Below are 19,895 nucleotides of genomic sequence, written 5' to 3'. Positions count from 1 at the left end.
GCTTGTGATGACAATATCGTCAACATAGATTAATAGCAAAGTGGTCACATTCTGACTTCTAATAAAAATAATGAGTGATCCAGAAGAGAATGCGAAAATCCATGTTTTTGAATCTCAAGCGAAAAGTTGTCAAACCAAGAACGAGACGCTTGTTTTAGACCATAGATAGCTTAGCTGTTTTTAGCCTACACACATGGGTTTTACAATTTTGTTCTTGATATCCAGGGGGTTGTTCCATATAGACTTCCTCCTTCAAATCTCTATGCAGGAATGCATTTTTCACATCGAGCTGACTCAGCTTCCATCCATGTTCAACAGTCAAGGAAAGAATAATTCGAATTGTTCTCATTCTCACCACCGGACTGAAGGTCTCATCATAGTTTTGTCTTACTTCTTGGGTAAACCCTTTTGCCACCAGTCTTGCCTTGTATCGTTCAATGGTTCCACTTGGTTTATAGTTTATTTTGTAGACCCATTTGCATCCGACAACATTTTTGACAGGTGGTCTGAGAACAACATTTCAGGTTCACATTCATGTAAGGCTTGCATTTCATCATTCATGCTTCTACCCATTTGGTAGAAGTGGCTGCCAGATAGTACATAATGGGTTCATCTTCCTTATTGAGGGCAGTTAAAAAGAGCTGAAAATCCAAGGAGAAGTTATTGTAGTTGACCCACCTATCAATAGAATGTCGTATGCGATTTGATTTTCTGACCTCAAGAGCATGAGAGGGAGTAGGATCGGCTGCTAAGGCATGATTTAGAGGGTTTGATGATGTCGTTCTTTGTCTAGAATAGAAAATGCCCTTGTGTCTGCCCGGTACTGACGATGGTACTTCTTCCTCATTCTGTGATCTCGATGTCCCAGTGTTATCAAACATTTCTTCTTCTTGCTGCATATAATCTGGATGACAGACTTCATTGGAACTAGCAAAAAGTTCTGAATTCAACGAAGGATAGTAAACTTCGGTTGTGTTAGAGGACATATCCATTGTGTCGGCTTTGTGATCAAAATTTTGCTCATCGAAGACAACATTCCTTGAGATTCTGATACGCATGTTGGTTGGATCATAACACCTATATCCTTTGTAGTCGTCTGCGTATCTCACAAATCTACACTTTTGAGCCTTGTCCTGAAACTTGTTTCTCAGGGACTGGTCAATGTGCACATAACAAACACTTCTGAAGACACGCAAATCATGATAATTGGGGTGAGCTCCAAAAAGACAATAATAAGGAGACTTATTTTTCAAAACAACCATAGGCAGTCTATTTATCACATGTACGGCAGAATGAAAGGCTTTTGTCCATAGATTGATGTGAAGGTTACTGTCATGAAGCATACTCATGGCACTTTCAACAATATGCCTATGTTTTCGCTCAGCAATCCCATTTTGTTGAGGGGTGTGTGGACAGGACACCCTTCTTCCTATTCCGCTATTTTGAAGAAAAAGAAATGAAGTCACTAGATGAGAACTCCCCACCTCTGTCACATTGAAAAAATTGAATGGACTCAGAGAATTGATTTCTTACTAAGGAAAGAAAGTTTTGAAACAAAGAGAAAATTTCCAACTTATTTTTTATGAAATATATCCAGGTGTATCGAGAATAGCTATCAACAAAGATTAGGTAGTATAAGCTCCCAGATCCAGAGATAACTGGGGCGGGCTCCTATATATCAAAACTAATTATTTCAAAAGGTTTCGAACCTCTTTTATTAATGGAATGAAAAGGCAATACGTGACTTTTGCATAAAAGACAACTGGAACACTTCTGACTTTTCGCATCTCCATTGAAACTTTCTTTTGGAATGAGATTATTAGAGACAAGTTTCTTAATAAAATGACACCCACAATGACCTAATCGACTATGCCATAAGAAAGGCTTATTACATTCAAAAATACTAAAAACATTTGCAGACGATAGGGAACACAACTCTAATGAAGGCTTTGAATATAGATAAGTAGGGCGGATGGACTGACGTGGAGCTTCTTTAAAGACATACATATTGCCTCGTCTCTTTCCTTCAGCGAATGTTTCCCTCGTGCGTAGGTCCTTGACCTGCACAGAAAAGGGAGTGAATTCAACTGAGGCATGATTATCATCAATAAGTTTAGAAACAGAGACAATATTTTTCTTGATGTTAGGAGCATAAAAGACATCAGAAAGTTCAAGAGTAAAATGTGACATGGGAATGACAGTTTTTCCAACATGAGAAACAGGATGGTGGGATCCATCGTCAGTGACAATCTTGTATTTGCCAAAATAAGGAATAGGATTAGAAAGTTTACCTGCATCACCTGTCACGTGAGTTGCTGCCCCTGAGTCGACAAACCAGGTGCCTTGATCATTCTGCTTCAACTTCAATTCTGACAGGACGGATATTAGCAGATCTTTAATCTCTCTACTATCTCTGATATTGGTGGACTTTCTTTTGGTTTCTGTTTGTGGAGCCTTTCCTTTATTTTCTGGATTGTGCCAACAATTCACCTTGATATGCCTTTCCCTTTTGTTACAAAGGAAACAAGTGGGGATGGGTCTTTGTCCCTGGGCATGAGTCAACATATTAGGAGTGAGAAGCAAACCACGTCCTCTGTGTCCACTTCGCCATTGCCCCCCTCGTCCTCGACCATAGGTCACTCCTGTGGCAAAAACTTGGGAATTTATATGAACATGAGTTTCTTCAGAAAAACCTTTCAGAGTTATTTCATATTGAATTAATTTAGCTCGTAACTCATCAAAGGTAGGAAGGGCAGGTAGACACAATAGTGAAGTGACAATCATATTGTAGTCAGATCCCAATCCACTCAAAGTTTGTTGTACCATATCACTGTCATTTACCGCACATCCTATAACTGCAAGCTGGACTGTGATGGTCTTCATCTTGTTCAGATATTCCATGATGGTCATGGAATCTTTTCTCAACAACTGAAATTCCCTCTTGAGAAAAATCATCCTCACCTGTGAAACCTGTAAGTATGTCTGAACCAATCTCTCCCAGAGCTGTAGAGTTATACAATTGTCAGGGATAGCAACAAGGACCTCTTGAGACAAGGTAGAAGTGATGTATGCAACTACTGATTGATCTTTTATTTCCCAATTGAGGTATTCTGCATTCTTGACATACACAATTGAACTCGCCGCTTTATCATCTTTGTCTTCTCTCGTAACAAATTCTGGCGGGACTACAGTGGTTCCATCCAAATGACCTAAGAGACCTTAGCTCCTTATAAAAGGGATGATTTGTCTTTTCCAAATCAAGAAGTTTGAGGTATTCAACTTTTCAGAAACGAGTTGATTGAGAAAGCTTGAAGAAAGACTCGAAGAATAAGAATCCATGGAGAGAGAAAATTTAACAAGAGTGTTCTCAGAGTTTTCAGTCTTCCCCACCTCTTCTTTTTTTTTTTTTAAAGTCTTAAAGCTGGAGGTCACAGACTGTCAGATTTAGAAGAGAATCAGAACTGAGCTTTCCCTTGCACTCTTGCAAGGTTTGGGATTAACGTGCTGAAAATCCTTTTTACACGTTGAACTAAGTATTGATAGGCAAAAAGGAAGTTCCAACTATGACAGCAACTTGGAAGAAAAGTGAGAATCAGAGAGAAAAAAAAGTCAATCACAGACTTAGTATTTCAGATTTGATGCAATCTCACGCACATATGTGAATATTTAGGTTCAAGTGAGAAAATAAGAATATGCAGAGGTGGAGTATTTCAGACGAAGAAGAAGGTGGGTCGGCTTTGGGGATTCACGTGAAACTAGGGATTCACGTGAATGCAGAAGGTGAAGTGATTCAGATCATAAAGGAAAACCAACACAGTAGAGATAAACACCGAGGAGAACTTGATATCCAGATCTGATGGTAGAGTTGCGTCAAATCTGGATACGCAGAGTAGATGCGAAGAGAAAATTGGGCAAAAGGGACAGATCTAGTGCACCAGATCAGACAATGTCTGGAAAAAAAATCGTAGTTCACGTGGGTCGTTACTGTGTTTCACGTGAATCAATTTCAGCGATTCACGTGAAAGAGTTACCCCTTTTTTGCACAGTGCTTACATGAACAGGATTCACGTAAAACCCAGACTCACGTGAATGCAGGCCCACGTGGGACGGGGATACACCAGAAATTTAGAAAAGAAATAGAGGAATGAGATAGACGGAAGAAGAAAAAAATGAAGAAGATGAAGACCTCAAACCTCTGGCCGTTGCACCTTTCGGAAGTCTCTTCAGCCTTTAGATGGATCTTGGCTCTGATACCATGTTAGAATCCCCTCTGGTACCTGTATTGAGAAAAGAGAGAGAGAGAACAGAAGAAGAAGAAAAGTGGGTTGCGGCTGTCACGATTTCAACAACTGAAATCGTGACCTAAACTTTGTATCAATACATTTAAAAGAACAATGGATCCGGGTCTGGTGCAATGTCCAGACCCGAAAGAGATAAGTTTATATGTACATGAAGCTCCTTAAACCTGTACATGGCCCGGGTCCTAGTATCCAGACTGTACATACAATGGACCCGGGTCGGGTCCTACCAGAATACACTTTTCACCTCTAACCTCCTACACAAATACAAAAATGCCCCTCATTAAATAATATATGTATAACATTGAGAGTGTAGCACAAAAGAGCACATACAAATAGTAATACATATGATACATTAGCATATCACACTTCTCAACACGAGTAAGAGGAAGGAGAACGAAGGGGAGAAGAAGGACGTTTTAGGAGAAGGACGAGAAGGAAGTGAGTACCTCTCTCTCTCTCTTCATTCTTCCTCTTTTTCTCCTACTCTTCTCTTCCTCTTTCTCCTCTTTCCTCTTCTTTTCCTTCATCTTCTCCTCCTCTTCTTCCTCTTTTTCTCTTCCTTCTTCTCCCCCTCTTTTTCCTTCTGAACCCTTTGACCAAGTGTCAACCCATGCTAAAAGAAACTTGGTATTGGGATGGGTCGTAGGTGGACCCGATCCGAACAGACCCAGAACATACCCGTGTCCAGACGTGTCGACACAGGTATGCTGGAGCATATGGCATGTCTGTGTATCATAGCATTTGGGTAACATACAACAGGATTCAGGCGCATATACATCTTTTTGCGAAGGATAAAATTTATCTAATCCAACCATTTTTTCCACTAAATAGATTATAGATATCACATTTGTAGGGCATGATTTGCAAAACATGTCATAAAACATTGAATAACTTAACTGTACATACATCACCACACTCTAAGCTGAGAGGAGGGACCTCTCTCTCTCTCTCTCTCTCTCTCTCTCTCTCTCTGTGTATATATATATATATATATATATATATGTGTGTGTGTGTGTGTGTGTGTGTGTGTGTGTGTGTGTGTGTGGATAAATATTTGCTACAATCAATTGTATCTAGAATCAACTTAACAAACCAATTTCATAGATGTGACCTACATGCTCCATTTAGTAGGAATCAGCTTTTGGATCATTGCAGTCCAGTGTGTGTTTCTCTGGCGATGCAAAAATCGTTGGCTGTAAACGCATCAAATTTTCTGACTAAAAAAATGTGTTTTTTCTTTTAATAAAAATGATCCAACCATACTGAACAGATCTACAAGGTCAGATTTTGTCAAAATGACTTGCATCATGAGTTCCCAACTAGATTGTAGGTACAATTGATTGTAGCCAATATAAATAAATAAATACACACACACACATACATATATATATATATAGAGAGAGAGAGAGGTTTCTTTATTTGGCATAGATATTTGCAAGTTAAAAAGGCTTCACTACCTCATAGCACAATTGAGCCTCCTCAAGTTTACGCCGAAGAAAATAGAATCCACCAAGATTGTGAAGAGCAAAGGCAACACTGTAAATGTCATGACAACCATAAGTTGTATGTTGTTGACACCATACATCACAAGTATATAACAGTAAATAAGCAGCTTATTCATATCTAGAGTTTGAAATTCTCTTCGACAAAAAACAAAAAAGAGATTATTAAATAAATAGTCACTGCAAATGTCACAAGGAGTCACCAAAGTAAAAGCAAAAGATAAACAACAGAGAAAACGAAAAATTATGAATTAAATAACATACACAATACTTTTTAATCCATGATTAGCCTTTCCAAACCCTTCAGTAGATGAAACTGAATGTTCCCCACATCCTCCTTAAGGATGAATTAGTGTAATGTAGAAGGAGGCTCTGCATGGAAACCCATGTGGAGCGTCCTTCTCCAGTAAATAAGTCTGACTCCCCTCCGCCTCCTACCTGCCCACATGATTGTTTTTTGAGTAGCCCCTTGTTTGCATTCACCAATGGGGCCCGAGGAAAAGGCGTGGATTTTTCTCACCTTTCTGCAGAAGCCCACCCTTCTCTGCAGCACGCAAATGCACCATAAGGGTCCATTTGTCTCTTACATGCTAGATGTCTCACCATGCTGCAATATCCAAGCCTTTGTTTTCTCTTCTGAAAAACAAGCCATCTGTCAGATTTTTAAGAACAACCATGATCCTTCACTCATGAAAACTTCTTCCACAGCCTAGACATTTGCTTCATTTGCTATAATAACAAACTCCAAACTCTGTGACGGCATGTCCATAGCACACAGTTCAGTTTTAACCATGTTAAGCATATGTATTATGATTGTGTTGACTGGATGAATTTCCACCTCATATGGAATGGGTCAAGGTCTCGGTCAAAGAGTAAGAACTCAACAGGACCTGACCCCTCCTTATATGGATTTGAGGTCTTGTTGAGTTCTTACTCTTTCATGTCTACAGTCCAGTTCATATCCCCATATAACATATCTGGTGTCGGCATCCCCACTACACTAAAATTAGTCACCACATTCACAATGATCACTAATCACATCAGATCTATTTTTACTTGTCTCTAGAAGGCAAGGAAATGGATGCATTATCAAGAAGGAGAAAAACATACATTTGATGGAAAAAAGGTGATGAAAATCAGCAATGGATCCAAAACCAATATCAAAATGGGCTAATACCAGCATGAGATCCCATGCTACAACTGTACCAAGCATTAATCGCATGCCAAGAATGCATATCAGTTAACATCATTACAGGTCCTCAATATATGTGTTCAAAAAATTTCAGCAATCTCCACCACAATATTTACCATCTTCCAAGCCATAAATCTCAAAGGTGGTTTAATCTGCAATTTCCAAATTTTAGCCCATTTCTGTCCCTAGCTTATCCAAATCTATGGACCAAAAAAGGCCGCCACACGTGTGGCTGAAAAGGCTCTGCAATCTCCATCAGAGTACTCTCCCCCAAGCCATAAATCCAAAAGATGGTTTAACTTAATGTTTTAAAACCCAGTGACTCACGAATTAACTCAACAAGCATGACTTGGTAGTCAGCCGAATCAACTCAGTTACTCGACTAGATCATCAGATCATGAAACTTTTATGATATGTATGCATGGGTATAACTACATACATGTGTATATACTATACAAAGTTAATTAAGTGCACATATATAATGTGAAATATACACGTTATAATCTGTCACACGGATTCGGCAAAGCAAGTGCCGCACCCGCATCGACGCGATGTGACATGGGTGCACGTGCGGGTGCGGCACCCGGTGCGATCAACACGACCCTGGGTGCGGCACGTGCGGGTGCGGCACCCGGTGCGATCACCACGACCCTGGGTGCGTTGACCGCACCCAGGGTATTTTCACCCAATTTTCAGACGTAAAAAAAAATTGTTTTTGCCCGATCAAAAGTGTTATGAAAGAGGATTTGTGCCCTAATCCTCTTTCACAACTCTCCTCTCCCGCGCAGCTGTGCTCTCTCGCTCGCCTCCTCTCCTCCCGACGTCTCTCAAGGGAGCCCGAGGCCACCTCCTCCTCTCCCTCGTCGCAGACCTCCGACGATCGCCGGCGTCAACCCCGACGACGCCCACAACCACCTCCTCCTCTCCTCTCAGGTAACCTCTCCCTCATCCCCTTCCTTCATCTATCTTTTCTCAACCCTTCCCCCCCCCCCCCCTCGCTCTCTTGTTGGGTCGGCAGGGGAGGGGTCGAGCCCTCCCTGCTCCCTCTGATTTCAGGGGAGGGACCGAGCCCCCCTCCTTGCTTCCCTATTTTTGGCAGGGGAAAGACGACCCCCCCTGCTTCCTCTGATTTCAGGGGAGGGGCTGAGACCCCCCTCCCAGATCCCTCTCATTTCAAGGGAGGGGTCGAGCCCCTCCCTGCTTCCTTGTTTTCGGCAGGGGAGGGGTCGAGCCCCTCCCTGCTCCCAGATCCCTCTCATTACCAGGCCGGATATTGCTTTAGCAGTAAACAAAGTTAGTCAGTTTATGGACAAACCAATTGAGGTACACTGGAATGCAGCTATAATGATTTTCAGGTATTTAAAATCTTCTCCTGGAAAAGGGTTATTGTTCAAGAAAGGTGAAAATCTGGAGATAGTGGCCTATTCTGATGCTGACTATGCAGGATCTGTAGTAGATAGAAAATCTACCACAGGATTCTGTGTGTTTCTAGGAGACAACATGATTTCATGGAGAAGTAAGAAGCAAAATGTGGTCTCTAGATCGAGTGCAGAATCAGAATATAGGGCTATGGCCCAAACAGCTGCTGAATTGATGTGGGTTCGTACTGTTCTTCATGATCTTCAGGTGAAGCTTTCCTCTCCTATGACCATGATGTGTGATAACAAGGTTGGCACATATATAGCGAACAATCCTTTCTTTCATGAGAGAACAAAGCACATTGAGGTTGATTGCCACTATGTAAGAGATATGGTTCAAGCTGGTCATATCACTACCAAATATCTAAAGTCGGAGGACCAAGTTACAGATATGTTTACAAAACCTCTTGCTAGACCAAATTTCTCAAAATGTTGTGACAAGCTGAGCATTATTGATATCCATGCTTCAGCTTGAGGGGGAGTGTTGATTATTTCTTAGTTTTTCATTTAAATATACTTGTATTGTACAACAACAATAACTACGCCTTCATCCCAAAATAATTGGGGTCGGCAATATGAACCAAAAAAGAAAATCATTATGGGTCTTCCACATGAATCCTTCTCCTCCAATCATTTTTATCCAATGCCATGTCCTTGGTGAGGTTCAAAGCATTCATATCCTTTCCTATCACCTCCATCCATGTCTTCCTAGGCCTACCCCGACCTCTTTTAACTAATATATTTTCCCATTTCTCCATCCATCTAACTGGAGCATCATTAGGCCTTCGCCGAATATGTCCAAACCACCGTAAATGATTCTCTCTCATCTTAATTTCAATGGGTGCAACACCTACCTTCTTACGTATCTCCTCGTTCTGAATCTTATCTTTTATTGTATTTCCACACATCCATCTCAGCATACGCATCACAGCTACACTCATTTTTTGAATATGATGTCTCTTGGCAGCCCAACATTCCGTACCATATAGTAAAGCGGGCCTAATAGTCATCCTATAAAACTTTCCCTTCAACCGCAATGGCATTCTACGATCGCACAACACTCCAGTTGCACTTTTCCATTTCATCCACCCAACCTTTATCCTATGATTTACATCTCTATCAATTTCTCCATACTTTTGAATGATAGATCCTAAATATTTGAAACAATCATCCACCGGTATTTCTTGCTCACCAAGCTTCACTACACTCTCATCATTACTTTGTTGCTTACTAAACCGACATTCCATGTATTCTGTCTTACTCTTACTCAACTTAAAACCTCTTGCTTCCAATGTCTGTCTCCATAATTCTAACTTAGCATTAACCGCAGCTCTAGACTCATCAATCAAAACAATATCATCAGCAAACAACATACACCACGGCACATTTTCTGAAATTGATCTCGTAAGCTCATCCATCACTATAGCAAATAGGAAAGGGCTTAAAGCAGATCCTTGATGTAACCCAACCGTTATAGGAAAATTGGTTGTCACCCCTCCACAAGTGCGGACATTGGTTACTACTCCTTCATACATATCTTTAATTATTTTAATGTACTTGAGAGAAACACCTTTCTTCATCATTGTCCACCAGAGAACGTCTCTTTGCAAGCCTATAAATATCCTTCTCGCCTTCTTTGGTATCCAACTTGTCATAAACCTCCTTATATACCTTATCCCTCGCGTTCCGAACTAGTTTTTTAGCTTCCTTCTTTGCTATCATATACTTCTCCAAATTCTCCTTATCACAACTCTTACTTAGATTTCTATAACACTCTCTTTTAACCTTAATAGCTAATTTGACATCCTCGTTCCACCACGATGTATCCTTACCTAGCGGTGCACCGCCTTTAGACTCACCCAATACCTCCTTAGCCACCTTTCTCATGCCACCCGCTATCTTATTCCACATTGATTCTGAATCCTCCTCGATACACCAATCAGCTTCCTTAACTACCTGCTCTACAAACATTCCTTGTTTAGCTCCTTTCATTGCCCACCACTTAATTCTAGGATCTATCCTATGTCTATCCCTTTTGCGGCATTGTCTAATTCTAAGATCTAAAATTAAGACTCTATGTTGTGTAGCTACACTTTCTCCCGGTATAACCTTACAATCGATGCAACAACCCTTATCTCTCTTTCTAAGTAGGAAAAAATCTATCTGACTCGTATTAACCCCACTTTTAAATATTACTAAGTGAGACTCCCTCTTCCTAAACCAAGTGTTTGCTAAGATCATATCATAGGACAAACCAAAATCTAAAATCCTTTCTCCACTTTCGTTTCTTTCTCCTATACCATAGCTTCCATGGATACTCTCAAAACCATCCCTACTAATGCCTACATTCCCATTAAGGTCACCGCCGATAAAAAGCCTTTCTCCATAAGATATCCCTTGTACTACTCCATCTAAATCTTCCCAAAATTGACGCTTAATGGAATCATCTAAACCTACTTGAGGAGCATAAACAAATATACTTGTATTGTATTTAACATTTTTAAATTAGGTTTGTAATGCAGACAAGGAACATCCAAATTTTGGGATGTAAACCCAGAAGAGTGTGACTTCGAGGGAGAGCATGATTTCAACATGACAAACATGGATTTATCTAAGTCCAGTATTCTTTCTAATGATACATTTGATGATGAAGAAGAAAATTATTAAAATCCATTACTTCAACGTCATATACATTGTAGGATATACTTTTGGTATATAATTTAGTTCTTTTCTGCTTTACTTATTTGATTGATATTTAGGTTGATTTATGTAATTGCTTTACTTATTTGATTGATATTTAGGTTGATATATTGCATGCATGATGAATGATATTATGACAATGTTAACTATTAAATTATGACAATGTTAACTATTAAAACTTCAAATATATATATATATATAATTTTTTACATTTTTGCCCTATCGCACCCCCGCAACCAAAGGTTTTTTAAAGTGCCGCACCCCCACACCCATGTGACATAGAATATAATATATATGTATTATGTACGTATGTATGCATACATATATAATTATTTGACAGAATCATTGTGTGTGCATGTGTGCATATACTTTACAATATACATGTGTATATAAATCTTTTATATGAGTGTTTTATTATGTATAATATCACATTATAGGTACATATGACAAACTTTATGATGACCGATAATACTACACATATACATATATATGACTCAGCCAAGTCGTGGTCAAGTCATATGAGAACTCAGCTGACTCGGCTGAGTCTTGTATAAATTCCAGGTCATTCATGTACCTCTCCTCTCCTTTATCCTTTCTTTTCTTTTACCTCATTTATCCCACATTATTCATCCAGTCTACTACGTTTTAACTTTTAACTATAGTCACAAACTGTGTTATTAAAAACGCGCCTCAAAGCACAAAAAGCGTGTCTTGCCTCAAGGCGAGGGGCTTTATGCCTTAAGGTGCATGTACAAAGCGCAACAACCCCTAGGTGTGCGCTTCATACCCCTTGAGGCGCACGCATCGAGGCAAGGCACACCTCAAGCTGAGGTGTACACGCCTTGAATTTTTTAGTCAAATGATGGTCAAAGCCCTCATTTGACCAAAAATTAGAGTTTTTTTAAGCAGTTTTAACTAAGCTGTTAGTAAAAAGGGCATTTACTACCCTGTTCAAGCCCGTTGATAAGTACGGCCGGCAAAACCAACACGGCTATATCTCTGATCCTAGGGGTGGTTTCTATGTGTAAATATTAAAAAAAGGGCATGATAAATGCACAGGCAGTGCCAGGTAGGGGTGTCAATGGGTTGGTGTTACGAAAACCGCGAGCAAGAAACAACCGAAAGAAATAAAACACAGAAAGAACACACAGATTTACGTGGAAAAAACTCCCCTCAAATCCAGGAGGGAGTAAAAAACCACGGACACCCAGAGGAAAAACCTTTATTGCTCTTTCTCGATAGATACAAGAGAGAAAGAAAGTAAAGAATTTATACAAGGCAAGGGCAAATCGGGTCTTATCCATAAGACACCAGGTCTCAAACATAAGCCCAAAAAAAAAAACTTCTAGGGGGCATTCAGCGGGACCCGCACCGGAGGAAGAGCCCCCGAACCCCCCTTACTGCAAGGGCAAAAACTCAGAATCAAGCTCCACAACTCATCAGTTGGACCTATGTTAAAATGAGTGGGTCCAAACCTGAATCCGACTAAGTAATGTAGGTATCAGATCAAGATTCGGGTTTAACTGGATTTTTATATGAAAAACTAAATCCAGGTCCGATAAAAATTACATAAACTAGACCCAGTCCATACTTGGCAAAATAATATTTTTAATTATTTTACATTGAAAATTTGAGAATCTTAACCGAAACTCCTGTCAAACCTGGTTTGGTAAAAAATTTTATAAACCATACCCAACCCATATAATAATCGGACCTCATGGGTCCAACTTGAATAATTAATCAGAATCCCTTCTTTGCAACCAAACTCTGGCCCTATAAGATCCAATATGTGTCAGGTTCACCAATTTGCAGTCTAATAGACACTCAATGCAACCACGTTAATGAAGTCATTGAGATTAGTTGCTTCGTTTCACAAAAAATTAATATCACTATGTCAACTTGTTCAATGTATTCAATTTCGTAGGAGCAATTATCTCTTCTAAAATGTGACGTTAAACCCTTTTAGTGGCAAAATCAAGTCATGCAATTGCATGCAGTCACAACCCTATATATATATATATATATATATATATATATATATATATATATATATATATATATATATATATATATATATATATATATTAACATTTGGTTGTTAATGATAAAATGCATTTTCTAATTATGACATGATATTGTTAATGCTAATATGCATTTCGTTGTTAATGTTAATTTTTTATTTAATGAATGCTCATGTTTTATTTATTAGATATTTACATAGATCAAGTTGTTGCATTAATGTTATTTTTACATGTTAATCTCATATTTTTTCAGTATTTATTTGAGATTTTTTTTTTCTTGTTGGTTGTTGCTTCATCCATAAAGAATTTTTTATTTATTTATAATTTTAGATATTTTTTATAGTTTTTTTAAGTTTTAAAAAAAAACTTTGAGGCTTACGCTTTACGCCTCCAGGCTTACGCCTCGCCTTAGATTTTGGTGGAGCGCCTCGCTACGCCTCGACGCTTTTCACAACACTGGTCACAAATATCGGTATCAACTATATCTCGGCCAGGCTATTTCTCGCGATATTATGGGTTTGATGATAAATCTCACAAAAATCTCAAGGCTTAAAAAATATATAAAATAACAAAAATAAGTAAGAAAATATCATGTTTTGATAAAAAATACATAAATAATAAAAGAAATAAGTTAAAAATGTAAAAGAAAGAAAAAAACATATTTAAAATGTAAAAAATAAATAAAAATAGTAGAACTAATTAATAATATCATGATATTATCAAATTGGAAATATTTTCAAAATATCATGATATTTTACCTATATTATCTTTTGTTGAATTTACAACGATAATATCGCTGATATCTGTGACTATGGTTTTAACACATCCTCAAAGGACTCTTGATTACTTAGCACATGTTATCATAACAGGTATGCATAAGATAAACAGCAGCACACTTATTGTCACAAAGGGCCTTTACAATGATGCATCCCTACACAATAGCAATGTATTATCAAAATTTTAGCCCAAAAGGAAAAGGCATAAGGTAAACCAAGACCAAAACAGAATTAGACTAAGTCATACCAAATTCACTGTGCGCTGCTTGATGTTAGTGTATAACAAGATTTCTAAATAAAAAAATTAATGTGGACAAGTAGGTTAACTTCAGTTGATGATCCAACCTTAGAATCACATGATTTAGCAACATGATAGGTCTGGTTAAGTTAAAACAGAAGTTCACACACAACATGAAAAGAGGTGGAATAGTGAAATAAATTACAAACAAGTTCACACAAAAAAATTCACATCAGAACAATTTATTGCCTGAAGACAGTAAGTGGAAAAGACTAGATGTTTATACCGTACATCCTCAGGCCCCAATGATTTCTCTAGAATATCAATTGCTTCTATGTAGAGTGGTTCAGCTTTCTCAAATGCCTTCTGTACTCTATAGAACTCAGCCTGCCATTTTGGTGCAACATTAATTTTCAATATGGTAACTGGGAGATATAAAATCTTCCTAACCTATAGAAAGCCAGACATATTGATGCAACATTAACTCTACATACTTTTTTGGAAGAAAATAAATTCTAGATATAGTAAATGAGAAACTATCATCTGTACAAACTTTAATAGGCGATATAAAACTAACGGATTATATCATTGATATTGAAACAAACATTTTGGCCCAAACAGAGCCAGCAATTGATCAAGAAGTAAACTATGAGCTAATTGCATGTGAAGAAGGGGCGAAGAGAGAGAGAGAGAGAGAGAGAGAGAGAGACTCACCCTATGCCAATCTTGGCCGTTTATATCAAAGACAAGATCACACCACGTGTTCACTGGTTACCAAGTTTTGATTTGTTAAAATTTTTCTAGGGTTGATGGCCACGTGGCGCAATCTAGATGTCTGTATCAATGGTCAACATTGGCATATGATAGAGTTCCACCGTATATACTGTTAAAATGTAACATATATATAATAATATTATAATAATATTATTATTATATATATTTTTTCTATTTTTTATTTTCCTTTTATTTTGTATGTAATATATATTATCTAGTTCATATTGAACTAGATAATATAGTTTGGTTAAGTTTCAACCGGAACTTAACCAAACTGTCTAGTCGCTTGAACTAGTCCAACGGCTAGATTTGTAGACGTTGGACTAGTCCAACGACTAGAAGGGAGAGCTCCTTATGAGCTCTCCCCTTTGCTCTTGTATAAATAGGGGTACAGCCCCCTTCTTGTATTTTCACTTCTTGTAATGCTTTTCAAGCATCCCTTTACATAAATAAAATTATTTATTTATGTGTGTGTTGTTCCTATTTTACCTTTTTTAAGGGATTTGCTTAAAGTGTCTTTTAGACACTTCTTTTGAGTATTCCAAGGGCGATCGTGGACGATCACCATTTCATTACATGGTATCAGAGCTACGGGAATATTAGATCTTGGAAAAAAGCTGCGTCGGTTTCGGTGCCCTTTGCAAAAGCATTTCGCCACTTGAAGAAAAGTGTTTTATCACTTCATTGGAAGAGTTTCTACATCTTATATATCTTTCTTTTTTGTTTTTTATTATTCTTCTCTTCTATCCCTATTCTTTCTCTTCCTTCGTAACTGATGGATGACAATGATAAAGTCACCATCATTCTCATGAAACTAAGTGATACGAACTATGTAACATGGGTTCAATCATAAAGCACCATATATGGGGAAAAGGTCTTTGGGGGATTGTGGATGGTTCCGAGTCGGAACCTAAACTATCTCTTACCAAAAAAGAGGGAGATAAAGAGGTTCCTCTATCGGAAGAGGAGAAAATCAAGGCCCTAGCCTCTTATGAGAAAAAATAGAAGGAGTGGAGAATGGCTCATGCAAAAATAATGTCATGGCTTATCAATAGCGTTGACGATAAAAAGTGCTCAAGTCTTGCCAAGTTTGATCATGCCGATAAGGCATGGGAATACCTTAAAAATATGTATTCCCTTAAAGATATTGCATATGTGTTCAACCTCCAAGAAAAGGTTTGAATAATGACTCAAGGAGATAAAACGATTCGTGAATACTACAATGGGTTGTCGAAACTTTGGGAGGAACTTTCTGTCTTAAAACCAAAGTGGCATTGTGTCGAAGACATCGAGCTTCACCAAAAGCAACTAGATGCTGAACACTTTTACCAGTTTATAATTGGATTAAGGCCGGAATTTGAAACCACCAAATCGGCCCTTCTTCACCAGGGAAAAATTTCGTCCATTGTTGAAACTATTGAAGAATTAACAATGGAGGAAAATCGTCTCCGGAAAGGTTCCTCTAAAGTTGATGATGATTTTGTCCTAGTTGTGTCTAGGCCTGAGAATCATACTCGCACTTACTGGTCACCTCATTTTGGGAGGCAAAATGGCGAGTTTGATAAAAGAAAAGTAATTTGTCATCACTGTCATGAACCGGGGCACTATAGGCCTCAATGTCCAAAATTAAAGAAAAGAGATGAAAAGAAGGTTGCATCAGTTGAAGAATCAAAAGACCAAGATGCACCTGTTTCTATGGCTCAACTTTTGGAGATTCTTCAGCCTCTTCTTCAAAAGGCCTCTTCTTCCGCTGAAGCATCTTCTTCTGCTGAAGCCTCAACTAGAGCGGCAGTTGCATCTGTTTCCGGCCCAGGTAACTTGGCTTTTAGATTCTGGTGTCTCATTTCATATGACCCCGCATTATAAATGTTTATCTGAATGTTTTAAAAACAACTCAAGTATTTTAAAAGTCTTTACAGCAGATGTAACATCTCTTAAAATAAAGGGAATTGGGTGTTTTGAAAAAACCAAAACTTTTTGTGTTCTAGAAGTTAGATATATCCCAAAACTTAATTTAAATCTCTTATATGTTTCTCAAATTTTTTATTATGGATGTAATATATCCTTCTCCTCTGATGGTGGCTAGATACAGGATCGCCAGTCAGAGAAATTGATTGGGGAAGGCCATAGAGAATGAGGACTATATTACATGGACTTTTTGAAACTACCCAAAAATGTTTTTTGTTTAAATGTTTAGAAATTGGAAACATATTTATGGAAAAAAAGACTTGGTCATCCTCATATGTCTAAAATCCAATATTTTTCAAGTTTGGGAAAGTTTTGTAAATCTGAAAATTTTGCTTGTAAAGACTGCATTCTGGGAAAAATAAAAAGATTACCTTTCTCTAGTAGAACTTTTGCCTCTTCAAAACCTCTTGAGTTAATACATCCGGACGTTTGGGGACCCGCACCAGTGATTTCTAAAGGTGGTTTCGCATATTATGTCATTTTTATAAATGATTTTACTAGACATACTTGGATTTATTTTCTTAAACATAAATCCAAAGTTTTTACTCACTTTCAAATATTTCATAAAATGGTCACAAACAAATTTCAAAGTAATATCTTCATTTTTTTCACTGATTCAGGGGGAGAATTTATGTTTGGAGAGTTTAAAAACTATCTTAATTCATATGGCATTATTCATCAACGATCTTGCCCAAATACCCCGCAATAGAATGGTCTTGCAGAACGCAAACATCGTCACATTATGGAGACCACTCGAACCTTGCTAATAGCAAGTCAAGTGCCAAAAAGATTTTGGGTTGAAGCAGTGAAAAACTTTATACCTTAGCTCCAGACTACTCCAGGTTAAGAGTATTTTGTTGCAAATGTTTTGTATTTACAAAGAAAAATGATAAGTTCTCTCCTCGTGCTATTCCATATGCCTTTTTAGGATATGCCGAAAATCAAAAAGGGTACAGATGTTACGATGTTCAAAATAATAAGTTATGTGTCAAGGAATGTGACCTTTCTTGAAAAAGAAAAATTTTTTGAAAGTGAAAACCCCAAGGATATTACTGAGTATTCCTTTTTAATTGACTTAACTTCCAAATCCGATGAAGAGGATTTTGAATGTATTTTTGAAAATGATCAAAGCCTAACTAGCTATGAACATGATATTGAAGATCAAACTAGTAGGGATGTTAGTCTTCAGTATTCAAGACGAAGAATTGGAGAGCAACGCCCTCCATGTGCGTTAGAAACATTTTCTGAAGCTCCTCCTCGTAGGACTTCTAGAATCTCTAGACCCCCCGGGAAGTTTGTGTCTTATGAGTCCTTTTCACCCTCATATAGGGCAGCTCTTGCTTTAATTCAATCCTATGTTGAACCTTCCTCATATCTTGAAGCCAAAAATCATGCAGAATGGATTGATGCCATGAAATTAGAGTTAGATGCTTTAGAAAAGGCCAATACTTGGTCCATCCAAGATCTACCTCTTGGAAAGAAACCTATAGGTTGTCGATGGGTGTATAAAGTCAAAACCAAAAGTGATGAGACCTTAGAAAGATATAAGCCACGACTTGTAGCCAAAGGCTATGCTCAAGAGTATGGCATTGATTACGAAGAAACATTTGCTCTTGTGGCTCGAATGACCACAGTTCGAACTTTAATTGCCTTAGCCTCTATTAAGAAATGGCCTATATTTCAAATGGACGTTAAAAATGTTTTCTTAAATGAGAGTCTTGTTGAAGAAGTGTACATGGAAGCTCTTCCTGGTATTAGTCTTCCTAAGGGTAAAATTCTTCGTCTTGAGAAAGCTCTTTATGGTCTTAAGTAGGCACCATAAGCCTCGTATGACAGGTTTAGTCATTTTATGACTGATATTGGTTTTCGTTCTTGTTTGACTAACACTGTTTTGTTTATTAAGCAATCTGATGCAGGTATCATCATTCTTCTTCTTTATGTGGATGATATAATCATCACTGGAGGTGACAAATAGGGAGTTGCTAATATCAAAACTCTTCTTAAAACTTATTTTGAAATGTTTGATCTAGGACTATTACGATATTTCCTAGGAATAGAAGTTGCTTATTCCCCAAAGGGTCAATCTAAATTTGCTTTTGACATTGTTTGCAGGTCTGGCATCTCAGATGAAAAGAAAGTAGATACTCCAGAAGTAGTTAATGTTAAGATGAAAATTGATGATGGAGAACGACTTGAAGATCTTACTCCATTTAGACAACTTGTTGGAGCTCTTTCCTACCTTTTTATCACTCGGCCAGACATTGCACATGTTGTCCACACGGCTAGTCAATTTCAACATGCCTCCACCTCTGTTCACATAGGAGCAGTTTTACGCATTATTAGATATTTAAAGAGTTCTCTTTTACGAGGACTCTTCTTGTCCGCATCATCGTCTTTAGATTTAATTGCTTATATTGATGTTGATTGGGGGGTGATCCTAACAATAGGCACTCAACCACTGGTTTTGTGTGTTTTTATATGAATCTCTCATATCATGGAGGTGCAAGAAGCAACAGAAGGTTTCTCTTTCCTCCACTGAAGCCGAATATAGAGCTATGGCAACTACCACAATGGAGGTTGTTTGGCTCCGAAGACTGTTAGCTGACATGGGAGCTGAAGCAACACAGGCCTCGCGCATGTGTTGTGACAATAAGAGTGCAATCTACATCGCAAGCAACCGGACTTTTCATGAACGCACCAAACACATAGAGATGGATTGTCACTATGTCCGAGAGGAGTTCCTGCATGGCACCCTTGATCTGCCATATGTTACATCAGAATACCAATTAGCAGATTTCTTCACCAAACCTCTTGCAGCTTCCAGATTTCACTTCCTTTTAGACAAACTTTCGCTCATTGTACCGTAAGTTTGAGGGGGGTGTTAAAATGTAACATATATATATATAATATTATAATAATATTATTATTATATATATTTTTTCTATTTTTTATTTTTCTTTCATTTTTTATGTAATATATATTATCTAGTTCATATTGAACTAGAT

At 38.0% G+C, this 19,895-nt stretch overlaps 1 protein-coding gene across 2 annotated transcripts in view; it reads right to left on the bottom strand.

Annotated features, from left to right (window-relative positions):
- LOC149812018 (Tetratricopeptide repeat (TPR)-like superfamily protein) overlaps positions 1-19,895 on the bottom strand; it is a 228,728-nt gene that overhangs the window by 175,806 nt on the left and 33,027 nt on the right. For both annotated transcript variants that reach the window (XM_089993921.1, XM_089993922.1), the window contains exons 5-6: positions 14,435-14,535; positions 5,759-5,837 (exon numbers count right to left, since the gene is read on the bottom strand). In XM_089993921.1, the coding sequence (XP_089850047.1) occupies positions 5,759-5,837; positions 14,435-14,535 (180 nt within the window). The remainder of the gene's footprint in view (positions 1-5,758; positions 5,838-14,434; positions 14,536-19,895) is intronic.

This window comes from Nuphar pumila, chromosome 17 (assembly GCF_984573655.1).
Source record: "Nuphar pumila chromosome 17, dmNupPumi1.hap1.1, whole genome shotgun sequence".
In the NCBI taxonomy this organism is placed as follows: Eukaryota; Viridiplantae; Streptophyta; class Magnoliopsida; order Nymphaeales; family Nymphaeaceae; genus Nuphar; species Nuphar pumila.
Note: the sequence above shows the minus strand (reverse complement) of the source record. Positions and strands in the feature narration are given on the sequence as shown.